This window comes from Acanthochromis polyacanthus, chromosome 23 (genome assembly GCF_021347895.1).
Source record: "Acanthochromis polyacanthus isolate Apoly-LR-REF ecotype Palm Island chromosome 23, KAUST_Apoly_ChrSc, whole genome shotgun sequence".
Classification (NCBI taxonomy): domain Eukaryota; kingdom Metazoa; phylum Chordata; class Actinopteri; family Pomacentridae; genus Acanthochromis; species Acanthochromis polyacanthus.
The window spans coordinates 22,030,265-22,049,612 of record NC_067135.1 but is presented as its reverse complement, the minus strand read 5'-3'; the positions used below and the strand labels follow the sequence as shown (position 1 = coordinate 22,049,612).

At 41.8% G+C, this 19,348-nt stretch overlaps 1 protein-coding gene and 1 long non-coding RNA gene across 3 annotated transcripts in view; both read right to left on the bottom strand.

Annotated features, from left to right (window-relative positions):
* Positions 1–2,773: 2,773 nt before the first annotated feature.
* On the bottom strand, positions 2,774–8,836 carry LOC127532314 (uncharacterized). 2 transcript variants are annotated; one of them, XR_007939697.1, is made up of 4 exons: positions 8,674–8,836; positions 3,966–4,055; positions 3,550–3,612; positions 2,774–3,455 (listed from the first exon to the last, which is right to left on the bottom strand). It is a non-coding gene; the product is annotated as an uncharacterized LOC127532314 (long non-coding RNA). The 2 variants fall into 2 exon arrangements; XR_007939698.1 differs by having other exon boundaries at positions 2,774–3,420.
* A 2,833-nt stretch (positions 8,837–11,669) lies between these two features.
* Positions 11,670–19,348, bottom strand: part of col4a5 (collagen, type IV, alpha 5 (Alport syndrome)) — an 84,350-nt gene continuing 76,671 nt past the window's right edge. Inside the window, exons 45-49 of the mRNA XM_022202167.2 lie at positions 17,201–17,413; positions 16,937–17,114; positions 16,743–16,857; positions 14,017–14,189; positions 11,670–12,543 (exon numbers count right to left, since the gene is read on the bottom strand). Coding sequence (XP_022057859.1) covers positions 12,462–12,543; positions 14,017–14,189; positions 16,743–16,857; positions 16,937–17,114; positions 17,201–17,413 — 761 coding nt within the window. The 3' untranslated portion in view covers positions 11,670–12,461. The remainder of the gene's footprint in view (positions 12,544–14,016; positions 14,190–16,742; positions 16,858–16,936; positions 17,115–17,200; positions 17,414–19,348) is intronic.

The window sequence follows — 19,348 nt, the reverse complement described above, 5'->3', positions numbered from 1 at the left end:
TTGTTGTCCACCAGGCAACGCCAGAGGCAGATATGGTATGTAAAAAATAAGAATGATTTCTTTATACCCTTTAAGTCCTAGTCTGTCATCAGTGTTTGGGTAAGCACACTTTGTAATACAGTATACACACATATAAAACCTTTTACACAGCATCTTACAAATTAAAACAGTTCATATACTTGGTGGATGGATAAATAAATAAACTATGCAGGTAGTTAAAATACTATACAAAACAATGAAAATATACAATAAGATTTTTTCCATTTATTTACCACTGTAAGCAACCTATGTGCCACTTATGACTCGGGTCTTACAACTTTTCATCTCTGTTGGTACGCTAAACATCTCTATGGATGAGCTTTATGAAGAGTGTCTGACTGCAAACAGCCTTCTGGAGCGCTTCACTGCAGTGCCTCAGGAGAAAGAAATGTGGCAGTCCAAGGGAACAGCAGAGAGTTGGATGCAAGTTCTCCAGGCAGCTGACCTTCATCCAGGCTGTTGTATCCTTTGTCCTCAGCATCCCATCTTCCACTGGGTTTGTGGAGAGGATTTTCTCTTTCATGAAAAAAAAGTGGACTGATGTGCGGAACAAATGTTCTGCTGATTTAATTAGAAGTGAGTTGAAAAAAAAGGGGGGGGGGGGGGGTGATTAGCAAGCATCTGGCTGCAGACCTCCACTGTGAGGTCGCTTCCGGTGCAGGCTCCACTGTCAGGACGCCTCCACCATAGACATATATAGGTAGACGCCTCATAGGCTGTCGAGAGACGTGCTTACAGCGCCGCCATCTTGGACTGGGGCCAGCCGAGGCAGTGGTGCATAGACATCTATGGAGGAGAGAGGTACTGCTGAATCTAAAAGTGGAATTATTCGCCGAATTTTGAACCGATTGCCAAACTGTTTGATTTTTAGAAACGTCACACGTGTAGCTACTATACAAAGTGCTCGGATATTTTTTTTACAATGCTGGTTTTGCCACTCAACACTTAGATGCCGGACTTCTGTTCAGCCTGTGGATGCTCTAATGAGCGCTGTAAGGAGACAAGAGCTCGTGGGATTACTTTTCACATGTAAGATGTATGTAAGGAATAATATATTGTTAGCAGGTTGTCATAGCTAGAGTGAAATAAACGCCGAGAAGACGGATAGAACCCCTCAGCTCCGTGTCTGGCTTCTACTACCCATGATCTAACCAGCTCTCTACATCATCCTGTGTATTACACAGCTGCTTACCGGTGAAATAACTAATCTGAGACATTTTTTTGTTTAAAATTCGATGTTATGAATCTAGCGTTCCTAGCAACTTACTGCAGTAATTGGTGGGTTAGAATACAGCATCTGATTGATCTAATAGCCCTGATTTATGATGGAACTATTTTTGTTGTAGACAATTCTTTATTTCTAGCTACTTTTCTCACATGTTTAAGCTTTCCCAAAGAACGTGATTTATACACGTGACATAATAGTAATAATAACAGTAATAATAATGATAAAAATAATAGTAATAATAGCAGTAATAATTGATATAATATTAAGAGTAGTAATAATAATTATTATTATTATTAACAGTAGTAATAATAGCAGTATGGCAAAACCTGCATTGTAAAAAAATATCCGAGCACCTTGTATAGTTGCTACACGTGTGACGTTTCTAAAAATCAAACAGTTTGGCAATCGGTTCAAAATTCGGCGAATAATTCCACTTTTAGATTCAGCAGTACCTCTCTCCTCCATAGATGTCTATGCACCGCTGCCTCGGCTGGCCCCGGTCCAAGATGGCGGCGCTGCAGGCACATCGCTCGAGTGGGCAGCCGCAGTCAATGAGGCGTCTACGTATATATGTCTATGGCCTCCACTGTCAGGACGGGAAATGCACGGGATGCATTACAAAATAAAATCGAAATAAAATCGTGTAGGGACTTCCTGTGGAATTGATTTTCGTGCTAATGCATTAATTAGTTAATAATAGAACATAAAATCTATTAATCCCTTGTCTATATTATATATCGTTTTTATTTATGTATTAAACTTCTGTTTTGTCGTTTTTGTTCTGTGTTTTCCTTTTATGTTACGCATGAGCCCCACCGTACAGCGAATACAAGCGGCCAAAATGAGTTTCCTCCGCAGGCAGGCTGGGCTCAGCCTTGGAGACAGGGTGAGGAGCTACCCTGGCTGCAGATCTCCACTGTGAGGTCGCTCTCACAGTGGAGGTCTGCAGCCGACCCGACTCCGGATAAGCGGAAGAAAATGAATGGATGGATGAGCCCCACCGTGACTTTTTATGTCTGTGAAGCACACATTTATATTCTGCCAGTAACCGTATCAAGAGTATATTGAGAATTTATAATTACTCCGCCAAGGAACGCGGTGGAGTTATGTGACGATCGGCGTACGTTTGTCCTTCTGTGAATCCGGCTGTTGGCAACACTACTCAAAAAGGCAATAACGGATATGGATGAAATGTTCAGGGAAGGTCAGAAATGACACAAGGACCACCTCATTAGATTTTGCCAGTAATGCGGCTTATTGTCTGGATCCACAGATTTGTTAAACATTTCCCATAGCGAGATAGCGGCAGGCACGGCGTCGCTGTAACTATGACAACAAGCAAACGCATTGTCAGTTGCCTGCATCAATTCATGCCGCCCGCTGCATATTTAATTAAATAAATTATTAGTTAATAAACAAATGCTGCATTTATATAAAAAACGCTACATTTCTGACAATGCCATGTGGGGGAATGAACAGCCTTGAAGGAGTACTGCGCTCTCTGAGTGCTTTTCTGGTTCTTTTTATTTGGACAAGTGAAGCATTAGCATTTCTCTTTTTCAAAACACTTCTCATTCATGATTGCCATGTACATAGAGCAATATACACTGTTTTGTGTAATATTACAGCTTAGGTCATTACAGAAAACATAAACGTGGGTGACTTGGGGCTCAAGTGTCTATTTGTAGCCTATAAAGCGAGGATCTTTTGTCTATGCTAATTATGTCCTTGTGCTGTTGGAGCACCTAAATACCACCAACTACTACCCAAACTCTTAAGATCTACAGTGTAGTTCAAGTGAATTATTAAGTGCTCAATGAGAAAACAAAACATGAACACACAAAGTCACAACATGATCAAATGTTCTGTTATCCTTCAATTATTCATCTTTGTGACATTCACAATATGCCAAATAATTGTTTTCGTCCACTACTATGTCACAAAATTTCCACATGTCCTCAATGTTGTAGAATGTGAATTTGAAGACCTCAAGGATTTCTTCCCTTTCCTGCTCATCCATGTCTTCTTGCCACAGTCTTTTATACTGCAGAGCAGCCTCAGCCTGTTCCTCCTCCCCCATGTATAGAACTTCAGGCAGGTCCACTCTGGCAGAGAAGAGTGTCTTATTGGCCTCAACCCACTCTGCTGCATGTCTGCAATCATACAGAATACGCACTTCAACCGAGTCCTATAGAAAAGACAGAAATAAAAAATATGTCTTTCTGTACCATAACTGCTGCACCAACAGTATCTGACCAATAGATACTGTGAGAATAGCCTACCACTTCCACTGGTGTGCTCACATCAGCAGGTCTGACTGAAACCTCAGCTTGCTGCTCTTCTTCCTGAAAATATATAGATAAGTAAAAAGATCAGTTGTAATATTCAAGCCTAACCTCCAAAAAGAAGAAAAAGAAAAGATCCCATCAGGACCTGTTCAAGTAGTCCACCTTGACATATTGGTCAGCTCAACAAATGTTAATTTTCAATCCAATCATGCATTATCTAGACACTGTTTATTTTTAGAGACAGCAGGTGTGACCTTAACTCATGAATGGCATATTCTTTAAAGCGAGTCCACAATTGGAGTACAATTTGGAAAAAAGACTGTTGAAAAAATAGGGAAATAGAAATGCTGGTTTCCAACCTGAAACAAAAGAAAAACTCAAATGGGACTAAAACAAAATTAAAATCTTACCATAGTAATGTCATCCACCCTTCTTTTCTTCAGCCTAAACACTGGTGACACCTCACCTTGCAGGAGGGCTTTTGATGTATCTGTCCAGATCTTCTTATGTAAAAGCAAGTCAAGAAAATGTTTAGATTAGACAATGACAAACAAGTCACATGACACAATTGTGTGCATGTGCATATAACTTTAATCTAAAATGCAATGACATTACCTTCAAATGTAATGGTTAGGGCAGGGTTATTAATATTTGGTTATGAGTGGCTTTCTGGAAAACAATGTTTACGTTTAGGCACCCCTGCGATCGTCACACTTTTTCTGTTACAAACTGACCCCGGCCCCCCACCAGAGAAGGGAAAAGTTATGCGGCCCTCACAGGAAAAAGTTTGGGACCCCTGCTATAGAGACTGCAGCTTCTGTATACTCTTGAAAGCTGCAGATTCCACCAAGAATTTAGTAGCTAAACACTGAGCAGAGCAACACTTTTAAATTGCTCTGCTGTAGAAAGGGTTAAACACAGTGTGAACTTTAGACCGCTCCTCCTCCTGAAATAGGTCAAAGCCTGGTTAGCCCTCCCTCTTCTTCTCGCTCACAAACACAGCCGCTCTTCTCGGTACTACTGTTTCCTTGTTCCCTCCCCATCAGATCTGCATTGTGAAAACGGATGTAACCAGCATGTGGTCGAGACACTGCTGCAGGAACACATGAAGTGTAGATCAGAACTCAAGCTAGTTTCACTATTACGAAGAGAAATTTACACAGTCACTACTACTAATAAGTAAAATGGCGCAGAAAGGAGCTCAGCTAGACCGAGACACCTTCTCTTGTTCCATCTGTCTGGACCTACTGAAGGATCCGGTCACAACTTCCTGTGGACACAGCTACTGCATGAACTGTATTAAAGGCCACTGGGATGGAGAGGACAAGAAGGAAATCTACAGCTGCCCTCAGTGCAGGAAGAATTTCTCACCGAGGCCTGTCCTGGAGAAAAACACCATGCTAGCTGTTTTAGTGGAGGAGCTGAAGAAGAGTGAACTCCAAGCTGCTGCTGCTGCTGATCACTGCTATGCTGGACCTAAAGATGTGGCCTGTGATGCCTGCACTGGGAGGAAGATGAAGGCTGTCAAATCCTGTCTGGTCTGTATGGTTTCTTACTGTGATCAACACCTCCAGCCTCACTATACCTCCTCCGCCTTTGAGACCCACAAGCTAGTCAACCCTTCCAAAGGTCTGAAACGAAACATCTGCTCTCATCACAATGAGGTGATGAAGATTTTCTGCTGCACTGATCAGCAGCTGATCTGTTATCTCTGCTGCATTGTTGAACATAAAGACCACACAACAGTTCCAGTTGAAGTAGAAAGGGCAAATCGGCAGAAAGAACTCGAGGACAGTCTGGAAGAAGTCCAGCAGAGAATCCAGACCAGAGAGCAAGAAGTGGGAGTGCTTGAGCAGGAAGAAAAGACAATCAAAGAGTCTGCTGATTAAAGCAGTGAAAGACAGTGAGACAATCATCACTGAGCTGGTTGATTTCATCAAGGAAAAGGCTCTGATCTGAAACAGCAGATCGAATTCCAGAAGACAACTGAGGTGAGTCGAGTCAAAGAGCTTCAGAAGAAGCTGGAGCAGGAGATCACTGATCTGAAGAGGAAAGACACCGAGCTGAAGGAGCTCTTGTATATAGACGACCACTCCGAATTTATACACAATTACTCCCATCAGTCCAAACTCAGTGAATCAACAGCTTCACCAATCATCAAAACCAGTCAAAAGAAGTATTTTGAGGATGTGCAGCCAGTGGTGTCAGACGCCAGAGATAAGGTCAAAGACATCCTAAGTGAGGAATGGAGCAAGATCTCAGTGACACTGAGATCAGTGGACGTTTTACTGCCTCGAGCAGAGCCGACCAACAGAGACGAGCTGTTAAAATATTCAGGTCAACTCACGCTGGATCCAGATACAGCACACAGAAACCTCATTCTATCTAATCAGGACAAAACAGTAACAGAATATGGACCACATGGGGATCATAACAAATCAAGCCAGTACAAGATCCAGCAACAGGTCCTGAGCAAAGAGACTGTGACTAGAACTTGTTACTGGGAGGTGGAGTGGGCAGGGAAGGCATTTCAGTAGCAGTAGCATACAAGGACAGTGACAAACTGGACCAGAGTGGATTTGGAGAGACTGAAAATTCTTGGGCATTACATTGCTTCAAGAGCCGTTACGAACTCAGACATAATAATGTTACAACTCACATCTCAGGTCCGTGGTCCTCCACAGTAGGAGTGTTTGTGGATCCCAATGCAGGGATTCTGTCTTTCTACAGCATCTCTGACACCACGACTCTCCTCCACAGAGTCCAGACCACATTCACTCAACCACTACACACTGGAATTTGGCTTTGGAGAGGTGTTTTTAGAGGTACAACTGCTACTATAAAGTAAACAGGATTCATTGAAGAGGTATCTGGGGAGAATTAATTTCTGGTGTGTGAACTGATTTCGTCTTGCTGCTGTGATTTGGTATCCGTGTGGTGATCAAATGTCAGTACAGCAGTGTGAGCAGGACTCTGACTTATTGCTGTTGTAATTTGGGACTCTAGGTGGGAGGCGTTCCTTTTTCTGTGCTCTAAACCATGGTGACTGACACCTGTAAGCATGTATCCCCTGAAATGCTATTTGTTTTACTTACTTTGAATTTATGTAGTTGCTGTAGTGTTTTGTGTTCCTTTGTATGAAATGTTGACATGATTTGCCAGATGTTTATTAGTTCCTGTAACTTTTTAAGTAGATTTAGAAAGGTGCTGTTAAAACACATTCAGTATCCTTATAATCAACTTAAAATTATTTGTGTATTCCTACGGATGTTTAGCAATGATTAGGAATGCAATGAGATTGGAAGTTGGAGACACATTGCAATAAATGAAGTTGATTAATCCTGAAGAACGTATTGTGTCACTCAATGAAAGCTGCAGGAGAAATTCTGAAGTTGCAAATAACACTGAACTGAAGAAACCTTACCCTTAAAACAAAACAAAATGCAAACTTTAAGTTTAGAACAGAAGAGAAACGCAGCCCACAGGGGGATATTTTAATCTCCTGAATTAGTTCAGTTAATAAGATTTCTCAACTATTTGGGGTTAATAAATTTCATTGTTCAAAGCATTTCCAAGTAACTTGTCATGTATTATACATAGGAATAAGGTGTTATTTGAAATCTTTCAGTCACCTATGGGTTGTAAAAAGTCTGACTCCTTCTGCTTTAAAATGATCAAACATGAGAGTGAACAAAGGTGTGCCTGATACCTGATTTAATATATAGTAGCTAACTTTGTTTAGCTGTTTTTTGTTTGTTTGTTTGCACAAATGACTTGAGAAAGAAACAAAGCAGCTGCTCCAAACAACCAAGCACTGTCATTAGGAACACCTGTACGCCTGCTTGTTCAATTATCCAGTCACTGAAAGACAGGGCAGCTGTGCATACAAATACAAGTTCATGCTTATAGGAAGAGCTCAGTGGATTAAAAAAAATGATTTATTCTTCAGGTCAGGGGACAATGAACCAACTGGTAGTGATGGCGAGATGAAGCTTCATGAAGCACTGAGGCTTTCCATCCAGTTGGTTCACTCATGGTTCGAAGCTTCATGGTGCTTCATTTGCTCTATTGCGCCATCAAGTGGACAAATAAAAGTAAAAACAGGCAGAGTGCCTATAATGACACACTGGCTTTGCTATGTGAAGCTTTGAATTGTGTTTAAATGATAATGCCAATAAACATATAATATACTTAATATAGTGTCTGTTTTTCCTGACAGCAGAGATAGAGAGGAAAGTAGAAACAAATGGGGAGAGATTTGAGATCTGTAGTTTTACTGCTTGATTGAGGTCAGGTTCTGGTTTTCTGTAAAGTGTTCAAATACTTTTAATTGTAATAAGGGCGACATAAATAAAATGTGCTTGTGCTTCTTTTTTGTTTTGTGACTGTGCTTGTGGTACCATTGCAAAACTAAAGTAGGGACAGCATTTTATTTGATATTATTCAAAAATATGAGAATTATTCCACAGAGCTGGGATTTAGGTGGTTTCTTTTTTTTGGACAATATTTCTCCAGCTCCTTGGAACACCTCACCTTTAATAAAATCATACATATTAGGACTGATAGTTCAATATATGGCAGGGTATCCAATATATTATGAGTTTTCCCACATAAAAACCTTATTATGAGTAGTCAACTCAAAATACTCCCACACAGGTGAGGACTTCCTCTTTCTTCCTTGCTCCATCTGTGAGAGAGTATTTGTGATACAACCAACAAACATGGAACTGGCAGGAATTGAATGTTCTTACAGTGTTTTCTTGTAAAATCACTGTCACCACAATATAAATATAAATATATTTATATATGCACCATCACATGAATTAATCATTACCCAACACCAGTGTATAGTTTACAGCTCATTTTATTAATAATAAATAAAACTTTTGTTCATATTTCACTTTTCACATTTATTTATTTATTTATATTTTGATTTGGCACTCCTATTACTCCATATGCTAGCTTAGCAGTGGCTAACTGGTTAGCAAATAGTCGACCTCTGATCCTGTGTCCGGACCACGTTAGCTGGCGTAGCGTTTCATAATATTGATGTGGATCTGTTGTAGCTGGCGTATTCATAGTCGGCTAACAGCAGGGTGTTTGAGGAATAAAACTTACCTATCGGGATCGGTACTGCGCCTGCATACCGCGGTCAAGCCAGCCCTCACTCCGAAACGCTTGGTCAAACTAGCCCTCAGTTGGAAAAGCGGTGCGCGCATATACTAAACAATACGTCAAGAGCGATATTTTTTTAAATTGCCGTTATTATTCAAGCGTGTGACATCCGCTAAGAGTCACGTTGGTCGGATGTGGAATTTCAGAATAAAAGCCCCGCAAAAATGGCATATTTGTGTATATATATATCTATAGATATATCATGTACATTAGCATCAATATTCTCCCAAACTGCCTGTTATTTTTAAACCATTCCACTTCAAATTGATAGTACTCCACCTCAGGAAGACACCGAGTCAAAATCAGGTCAATCTGATGTGGAATTTCAGCATTAAAGCCCCCCCAAAATGGCATATTTGTATAGATATATCATGTACATAAGCATTCATATTTCTCCAAAACTGCCCGTTATTATTCAACCGTTCCACTTCAGATTGACACTACTCCACTTCAGGAAGACACAGAGTGAAAATCAGATCAATCTAATGTGGATTTTCAGAATAACCCCCCCCCCCCCAAAATGGCATATTGTATAGATATATCAAGTACATTAGCATTCATATTTCTCCAAAACTGCCCGTTATTATTCAACCGTTCCACTTCACATTGACACTACTCCACCTCAGGAAGACACCATCTCAAAATCAGGTCAATCTGATGTGGATTTCAGAATAAACGCCCCCTGAAAAGCCATATGTGTATAAATATATCATGTACATTAGCATTCATATTTCTCCAAACTGCCCGTTATTATTCAACCGTTCCACTTCAGATTGACACTACTCCACCTCAGGAAGACACCGAGTCAAAATCAGATCAATCTGATGTGGAATTTCAGAATAAACCCCCCCAAAATCGTCTCACAAGTCTGGGGAGGTATTGAATGACAATAAGGGAGATATAGTCAGTTAAACAGAGAAAATTACCGCTGATGCAGACGCAAGATGCTTCACAATTTGCCTACTTTTCAGCAGTTCATTTGGAGACTGTATTGACTTCATAACTCTTAAATATAAAGAGATTGTCTGAAAGCAGACTGTTTGAAATAAATAAAACTGAAATAACTGTAAATAATGGTATTTTTCATTTACTGAAGAATGCTTGTACAAGTTCTTTCAGTTTATAAACTCTATATTGTGAAGGAAAAATTACTGTTTTCCCTCTCTGAGGTGTTTGATTGCAGCTGTCAGTTGGCATCATTCTAAATTATCTTCTGGTAGGCAGACACTGTTGGAGAAAGATTTCAGGACTCTCTGCTCTGGTCAAGGTTAGATATTGTCTGTTCTTGACGTGACTAAAGCAGATTAGTTTAGGATTAGATTAGGCCAAATCAAACAGATACCTCAGATCATTTGTTCCCTCAGCTGTAGGGTTTTTAAATAACTTTTAAGCTTGTGTCCTTGCACTGTAGGCTACATATATGGTCATAATAACTTACCTGATGAAATGACATAATTCTAATTCTCATTGTCTCCATATTGGTTTGTAATGTAAATCTGTTCCCATTCTCAACTACAATATATACCCAAAGATCTGAGAGAATCCTCAGAAGGGTTGCTGGCATTTCTTACATGTACTGCTGCTCTGTCATTGTCACTTCTCCTGATGTCAGTAAACCTTACTTGCAATCTATTGCAAGTCATCTGAGTCTCCAGTGTGTATCTCTGTCTGCCTCCTCATGCCCTCTCTCTTGAGTGTAAGAGCAAAAAGTCGGAAATTGGAGTAAGTCTGCGTTTAAATGTACATTTTCCGAAGAAGACAACACTTTGGACATTGTATTTATTTCAGTCTTAAAAGTTTATAACAACTTCTGGATAACATGACATTAAAACAAAAAAAAAAAAGAAAAAGAAAAAAACCAAACAAATTAATACACATTTTTAATCGCACCCCAGGTTGACAAAATTAGATTCATAAAAGCAGTTTTGAAAAAATAAAAATAATAAAATCACAGGAAAATATTTCTCCCCCCCTAAAAACAGCTCTTGCAGACTTACAGTACATCAGGAGTCTGAGCACCTGGTGTGAGAGACGCATCACATCGGGGGCTGATACACCTGATTTAAATGTAAAAACATCTAAACCTGTGCTCAACAGGGCCAAGTGTGAACACTCGAACCAGTTTTGGATACAAATTCAAGCCAGCCAAAGTGGATTTATAGGTTTTGGGTGCAAAGGCGCCCCCCCCCCCCCCCCCCCCCCCCCCCCCCCCCCCCCCCCCCCCCCCCCCCCCCCCCCCCCCCCCCCGCGCACCATGCCCCCCCCCCCCCCCCCCCCCCCCCCCCCCCCCCCCCCCCCCCCCCCCCCAAAAAAAAAAAAAAAAAACCCTCAGGACCTGTTTTTACAGCAAAGCCCAGCACCTGGAAATGTTAAAAAACACAAAACATGTATCGTGGTTTTCTACTCAAGTAGCCAAAGATGTAATTCAAATCTTGTTCTTTTTAAGCCACAAATATTCATAACATTCCCCAATTATTAGACTACAACTCCCCTATATTTCAGTTTGACATTTATTGCTTCTACAAATTGAATACAAAAAAAATTTAAGCGATTGGCTTTTTGTTATTATCATACAGGACTGTTACATTTGAGGGAAAATGGCTGTGTGCTCAGGAGTTAGCTTTATCTTTCGGTGAAATTCATGAAGGTTTTGTGGTTGAAAACAGCGAACATTCTCCCCATAGCCGAATAAAGTTTATATACCTTTTTATCCTCTTTTTTCAATATATATTTATTATATATAAAATACTGTTTCATTTTATAAAAGCCTTACTTTGTACAATATCTGAGTTGGTGTGTGTCGGTGAGCGATGAAGTAAATGAATGATGTGTGTATGAGTGTTTGTGTGTGAATGCGCGAGTGTGTGAGCTAAAAAGAATCTGGAAAATTGTCATAAACAGCTGGTACTGATTCAAGACCTAATACACTAAAAACAAAGTGTTTTACACAATATACACATTTTATTACTTACAAAAAAATAAAAAGAGAAAGTAGGTGTAGCGGATGGTTAGCAGGCGGGCTACAGCAGGGTTAGTACCACCAAATGTCACATAAGACAACAGAAAAATGACAGTGAGAGAGAGGGAAAGGGTGTGTGAATGAAGAGCTAGTAATAAAAAGGCAGTAAGTCTCACTAAGGAAAGCTCATCGTCAGTGCATCTCTCATCTTGGATGTTCCGAAGTCAAAGTGCCGATTTGGTAACTGTGGAGACCATCCACTCCTCATCAATAAGGCCCAAAACAAAAAGAAAATAAAAAATAAAAATAAAAACATGGATGTACAGAATCACATTTTGCTGCATCAACATGTTAAATGTGATTTTTCTTTTTTTATAGAAAGCGAAAAGGAACAAAAGATCCTTTCGAGAAAGAAGGGAGAAGAATGAAAAATGCACTTTAGTTGTCACACATCCATCATGGCACCATTTAGTGGATATTTTTCTGCTTTCATTTTGAGGTACTTCTTAAGAAAACAAAGACTAAATGTAAGATTTGTTTACGTCAGTTTTTTCTTTTTTTTAAGCTGTGTTGCACAGTAGCACCATTGTTTTAGTTGTAGTTAGTTTTTTGTTTTTTTCATGGAAGACAATGCACCATTGGAATTCCACCTTCGTCGCAACGTCAGCGGTCGCGACGACGACTGCCCACCCCCCCATTTGTCCCCTGTTATCCAATCATCTCTTGTTATCGATCGGGTGTCCCCTGGTGATGGTGGGTTTGCTTGCTGCCGTTACGTCCTTTTCATGCAGACCACACAGCGGCTGACACGAGCCCGGAGGTTACCCGCCTTAAAGGTCTCCGACTGGGGCTTCCTGTAGGAGTCAAAGGGTAAAGGGGGTTCAGTCAAGGGTAATATCCATAATTATGAAGATATTTCAAATAAATTCTATTAAAAGTTATTTTATCAAAATAAAAATTCCAATATTTTTTTAAAAAGTGGTGTTTTTACTTGAAATCGGCAACCAGTTCTGTTTTGGGCACTAGGAGGATAAGCTGACAGCATAACAGTTACAGAGCAACAAAAAGCAGGAGTTCACTGCAAGAACTGCAAGCTTTTGCAGGAACAGACCAGTAGTCTTCCCTTTTATTCCTTCTGTTTCAACTGCAACAAAACAACCAGCAAATAGTGATTACTGCACCGAACTCCAGTTCTATGAAGATGTAGAAAACACAGCAATGGAGGCTGTTAACATTAGCCCATATGATGATGTTTACTTGGTTGATGGCGGCGCTAGGAAGACGTGGTGCTAGCTTCCCTCTCCTAGTTTTGGCAGTGTTTTTAGGGCTGCTAAGAAGCACAGACTCTGGAACAGGTACTTTTTTCTTGGCTGAAAATGGGTCTGCAGGGACATTCTTGGAGTTCAGACTGAACTAAAACAGTTCGCAAAATCGTGCAGTTCAAAAATGGCCTATTATCAGTCATATGGTCCAATATGTAGTAGGGCTGCACGATTAATCGACATCACATCGACATTGAGGTTTTAACTACTGCAGTAACCTAACCTCACGAGGGTGAGGTGTTTTTTTTAAATCCCTATTTGAGTGACAGACCTATTCGCCAATCAAAAACATTGAGTCTCGTGATCCTCCTGGCCACTGGCCAATCAGAAATGGCAACAGGAAGCAAGTGCGTATGCACTGCACTACCGCAGCTAGCTTTAGCCAGTAGCTAATAACAAACCCGAAATCTGGCTACAACCGTGTACAACCATGTAGCGCAAACGCGGAAATGCCCGGCAGCAGCCGACCATGCGAGTTTTGTGTTGCGGTGACGGACTGGCTTGGCTCCGTGCCAAATCAAATTTTCAAAATCATCTGGTGGGCCAGATATTATTCCTGACGGGCCAGTTTTGGCCCGCGGGCCGCCAGTTGCCAACCACTGCTGTAGATTATTTGCGTATTGTTTTTATGTGTCAGCTTGTCTTTTTCAATCATAATTTGCAGTTTTATGCATTTGAAATCAGAAAATCAAAAAAATTGCAAATCGAACTGCAATCGCAATTTTGGTCAGAAAAATCGCAATTAGGTTTTTTCCAAAATCGTGCAGCCCTAATATGTAGTCTCATTTAGCATCCAAAACAATGAACAAAGAGCTCCAACTCTGTAAAATTCAGGGCAGCTGATAGCAAGGATAAACTGGTAGATTAAAGATGGATATCAGTTTGTGAAATACTCAAATGAAGCTTCGAATTTGGCTGAAACCATGTGTGAGAAACGAGAAATGGTTTATAGTCAGGCCCTAATAAAAGGAAACAGGGAACGTCAGCTGCATCTTGCATTCGTACCTGAACATCTCAGATTGCTCCACGGTGGCTAGCCAGAAGCTGTAGGAGTTGCCGTAGTAGTTGCACGTCCCTCTGCCGTGGCACTCTATGAAGGGAGCGCTTCGGAACTCCTCCAAACAGGAACCGGGGGAGGCCAGGGCCTGACCAGAGCCCTCAGCACCGGCACTGGTGTGCTGGGGAGGAAAAGGCAAGGGTTAGTTATATAGGCTGAAGGTTGGATAAAATGATGCACACTGCTCCAGAAAGTTAAGGGAACGCTTAAATCACACAGCAGATCTTGATTATTAAAATACATTATGCACTTCATTGAGAACAAAATGGTGTAAGAACAGTCAGTGGATTCAAAATCATGCCAAAAATCTAATCACAGGCTGATTTCATCAAAAAAAAAAAACGCCCGGTCAGCAGGCAGATGGGTCTCCCCACATAAAGAGCCGGCTGGGTTCTGCTCCAGGTTTTCTTTCCCTGTTAAAACCCTTTAAGCTTCAGTGTACCGCCGGCGGTACACCTACTAATTTGCATAGGAATTTCAAGAATGTCCGACGGGTGCAAACGCGATTATACAAACACTATACACCGATGGAAAGCTTAGATTCTCATGAATCCGCCGGTATAAACCACTTTCAGATGCGATTACCACAGCGGGTGAGAAAAACACATTTGTCCGACAAAAACAAATATTCATCCATCCGTTCTCTATACACGGCTTCAACGCACACAGCGCGACTCACATTTCCGGGTTTATTATTACACACAAAAAAAAAGATTCCACAAAAAACGGCCATAATCCAACCTTTTACATCCAGATGACACAAGCCAGTAAACTATTTTATCCAAAACATGTCCTGAAGTCGGTATAAAATCCCCGAATCGGTCGTTTTCAAGGAAATGCACCTCCCGATGCACGTCCAATATTCCCTGTATTTTTCGTAATTTTTTTAATTTAAAAATAGAATATTAGCGATTTTTTGTACTGAAAACGGCTGGAAATGACTGAAGCTTAAAGGGTTAAAAGGGTATTTTTCTTGCCAATGTGGCCTTAGGGCTTGCTCTGGGGGTTAGGCCTATGGGTTCTGTAAAGCGTCTTCAGACAATTTGACTGTAATTGGCTCTATATAAATAAAATTGAATTGAATTGAACTCTAAAAGTACGTGTCCACAGAATCCGTCAACTTCTCCCATCGCATTCATTGTCTATGTGAAACGCATCGCATTGCATGCTGGTTGTGTTGCAGTGTGTTTTGAGCTATGTTGCGGTGCGTCGCCCTGGAGCTCATTTGCATTCAGTAGATTTTGTTTCTACTTTATTTCGTCAAATGTCTAAACTAAAATGACAACAGATTCAGCTTATTTCTTGCCTCAAATGCTTTCAGAAATACTTGTCACTGAACTCTTCGTAATAAAAGACAAAGTTTGCGACAGAGCTGCCATGTTGGTCAGAAGTTTTTACCAGACTGTCATGTGACCACCTAGTGGCCCACTAGTGCACACCCTACAAATGAGTGACATTCAGAGGTGGTGCATTTCCATGTGAGAAAAAAATGTCCCCGTGGACAAGATTAATGGCCCCTTAATGCCTGAATGCAACACTGATAATGTCTGGGCATACTCAAATGTCTGTAGTCATGGACTTTATGTTACAAACAGCCTCATATTTAGCCTAATAAATAAGGGAGTTGCTTAATATTTTCTCCTAACAGACAGAAATCAAAGGTGGAATTTCCTAAATGCTGGCACTTTAAGATTGTTAGCCTTGCACAAAAGCCTTTCTTTAACCTTACCTGCTTTCGATCACATTTTCCTAAAAGCCAGCTGCTACTTTTTCACTATTCATTCATCCTGATTCTGAAATAAACAGGCCACCATCCTTGTACATTTCCCTAAATCTAAGCATGTATACCCCAGGTGCACAATTTCATGTATTTTCATTCACACAAACAAATTTTTTAAAGGATCGTTTGCGTAAAAACAAAGTGAACTCTAGGCACGATGTCCCTATATTACCACTTCAAAGTAGCATGGGGGTTTTAAACACACGTGTGCCTTCTCCTGAAAGCTGCATCACAAGATGTGTACACTTTGGTGTGAAAGTGAAAGAAAATAAATGAGATTTGTGCGATTGGCAAACACTTGATGGATTGTATCGGATCTCATTTCGAGATCAGGTGTGTCGTTCCATCATAAAGTGGAGGCAGGTTGTTGCACAAAGTTAAATTTCAGAGCCCCTAAGCTGTGTAAAGTTGGTCAGAAGGAGGCTACAGTTGTCTTCGCTGCCTCCCTTCTGTCGCTCCCCTCGTTCATTTGGATGGTGTAATAGGGTTGAGGCGATTGATTGATTCCCAGAGACAGATGGCATGTTTGGAGACAGAGGAAATCTTTTTGCAATGACACTTACTGATACGGCATCCTACAGGAACTGCACTACCTACCGTCTCTTAAGACCAGCAACCATAAGGGCACCATCAAAATGCAAAGCTAAACAAAATCAGTCAGAAAAGATAAGGAGAGAGCAATGGTCTGTGGCCATCTGTTGTTTATATTTACCAAAGCAAATAAAAAAAAGACTCCCAATCACTTCTGCTTCCTAACTGGACACATTGACATCCCAAAGTTTTAGTGAAATTGGTGTAATACTGTGATGAATGGGTGTTCCCTTAAGGGTCCTGAGCAATGTAGTTGGTTGCTGTTGCGCTCAGGGGCTGGCCGATATTCATTTTTGCATCTACCATCATGAAGGAGTATCCAATCCACATCGGTTCCCAGTTTGATGGGCAAGTGGGAATCTGGATGGTCTGACTGTGGACTGCGATCACCATGGCTGGAGCTTCACACACTGCACACCTGGACGACACAGAAGCAGAAATTAAACACCATGTCCGTCAGCTCTGCTGAGTTCCTGTCCTACTTCTGCCCTGTCTACCTGCTGATGAAGGGTTTGATGCTCTGCCCAGTGATGGGGGCCATGGACATGGGCATGGGCTCGGGTGTGGACAGCCAATAGGAGTAGTCGTTGCGGGAGGCAAAGTTGCAGACGTTGTTGATGTTGCAGAACATGAAGGGCATCGGGCTGAACCTGCGCAGACAGCTGCCGGCCGTGCCTGGAGGAAGGAGGAAGCTCAGTTATACAAAGTTGGTTTAGCTTCTGGGTGAGGTGCAGGTTTTAGTGCAGTGATGTGTTTCCTACCGAGGTCCTGTCCATGGGCGCGCTCGTTGCCCTGCACATACAGCAGGGAGTAGCCGTCATAGATGGTGGTCGTTCCTTCCGGACAGCTGGGCACCTCCACCGACTGGCTGTGTCTGGTGATGAGGAAACCGTGGGCTGCCGAGACCGATCCTGGGAGACCTGGTTGACCCTGTGGACCGTCGGAACCAGGAGGACCAGGATAGCCTCGCTGACCTGGGATAACAAGGGAAGACACAGGTCACGACATGTTCCATATCTAAATAAATAAACATCAAGTTGGTAAAAATTTCAATTACTGGGTCTAATATTTTGCACATAAATCACCAGAAAGGTTTGCAGTTTGTGTCCACATTACCCTGGGGAGGGTACAGAGTCAGTTTATTATTGAAGTAATTTATTATTGGTATTAATATTTTTTTATGTCCTTACTTACATGATCTGCTAAATGTGCGTCTTTTCTTCATGTGTGATTGTGTCTGAAAACCTGGAGGATCCATCTATAAGGACTAAAATGATTACTTTTAATTAGGGATGGGAATTTCGAATAATTTCCGAACCGACTAGTCGCCAATAAAATTAGCAACTAGTCGGTTCGGAAAACTTGGAATTTAACCCTTTAAGCGCCAAAGTCGCAATATTGCGACAAGCAACATTGCTGAACATAACAAGCCATAGCTTCAAATATACTGCCTCGTGTGCCTCATGTACTGTACACCAGGAGATGGCGGACATCTGGAACTTCAATCTGAGCATCAGCTGTGGGCGTGTTTTCATTCAAAGTTTTGGAGTTTACAGAGACTGAAAACCGAGGAGACGAGACTCGCCGTTGGAGCGTATCAGAGCGCAAGACGGCACATTTTAGAGTGAGAAAACTCACTATACCGAGAGGCCTGGTCAACGCTGACAAAGTACTTTGTCAAGTAATGGCTTACTCATATTCTGAAGAGGAATATTCACCCTCTGATGAAGATGTTCAGAAAGACAGAAAGTGCCGCTGCGTCTGTGCGTAATGGCAGCGGGTCGGTGCGCCATGACAGTCCACGAGCAGCACATACTGGAGCCGATGCTTTGCTTCGGGGTGGCAGGAAGGGACGTGGTGGGTGTAGCTGGAGTGGTCAAAACACCGCTAATGATGAGGGGGATAGCGGGGTTTGAAAAAAGAGACAAGCATATGCTAATGGCAGGATCAACCAGGTAGCCCAGACGGGACGAGCGTGCGGCGCACGGCCGAGCGTAGAGCTGCATGGCGGCGCCCGGTCGGGACCGGGGGTGGGTGGGGTGTGAACGGACAGGCGGTGTAGGTTTGGAGAAATGAACGTGTCGACCACCCCCTGCTACATGTGCGTGTGAGGGGAGGGGAGGAGGAGCAATTCTCTCCCTGGCTGCTCAGCCTGTTTACAAAGAAGCTGATGCAGAGCATAGACTGTATAAATAGTGGACGTAGCATCTGGCTCCAGAATTGAAACCAACCCGGAAGTGTCAAAAACTTGCAATATCACGCCGTCCGCTAGGGTTGGCTCCAAAAAGCTTTTGCTCCATAGACCCCAATTCATTTTTGGAAAAAATAAAATTTGATAGACTGATTTTCTACTGCTCAGGATTTTTTTCCCGTTAGTTTTCATGGTCAAAATGAGAGATCAGGTGGCCGATCTCAAAATAAATCAATACTGAATTTTAAATAAATCGTTAAAGTTGGCGGAGCCAGGGGGCGTGGCTATACTTGATAGACAGCAACAGAAGCCTCTGTGGTAAAATGTGGGCGGGATAAGAGAGTCCTCAGCCAATCCTGCCCCCAGTTGTTCTCTGGTCCAGTCTGTTTGATGACGGTTTTTACGTCACTGGCTCCAAAAAATCCAAAACGGCGACCAGGAAGTAGCAAAATCCGGTCTTCATTTTCTCGGCGTTGAAACCAACGGGTGACGTCATGGTTAGTTTACGCCTGATGCAGAGGCGTGAAGAACAAGGTGCATGATGCTTGATGCAGCGTTTAACCGACTTGTAAAATACTAAACGTTTAATAAATGAGTAGGCGGTTAAACGATTAAACGACTACTCGCGCACATCCCTACTTTTAATATATTCACATGCCATGTGAATGTTTGTAAGATTTTGGAGGTTTACAGATGTTTTTGGGGAATGCAGTGCAGA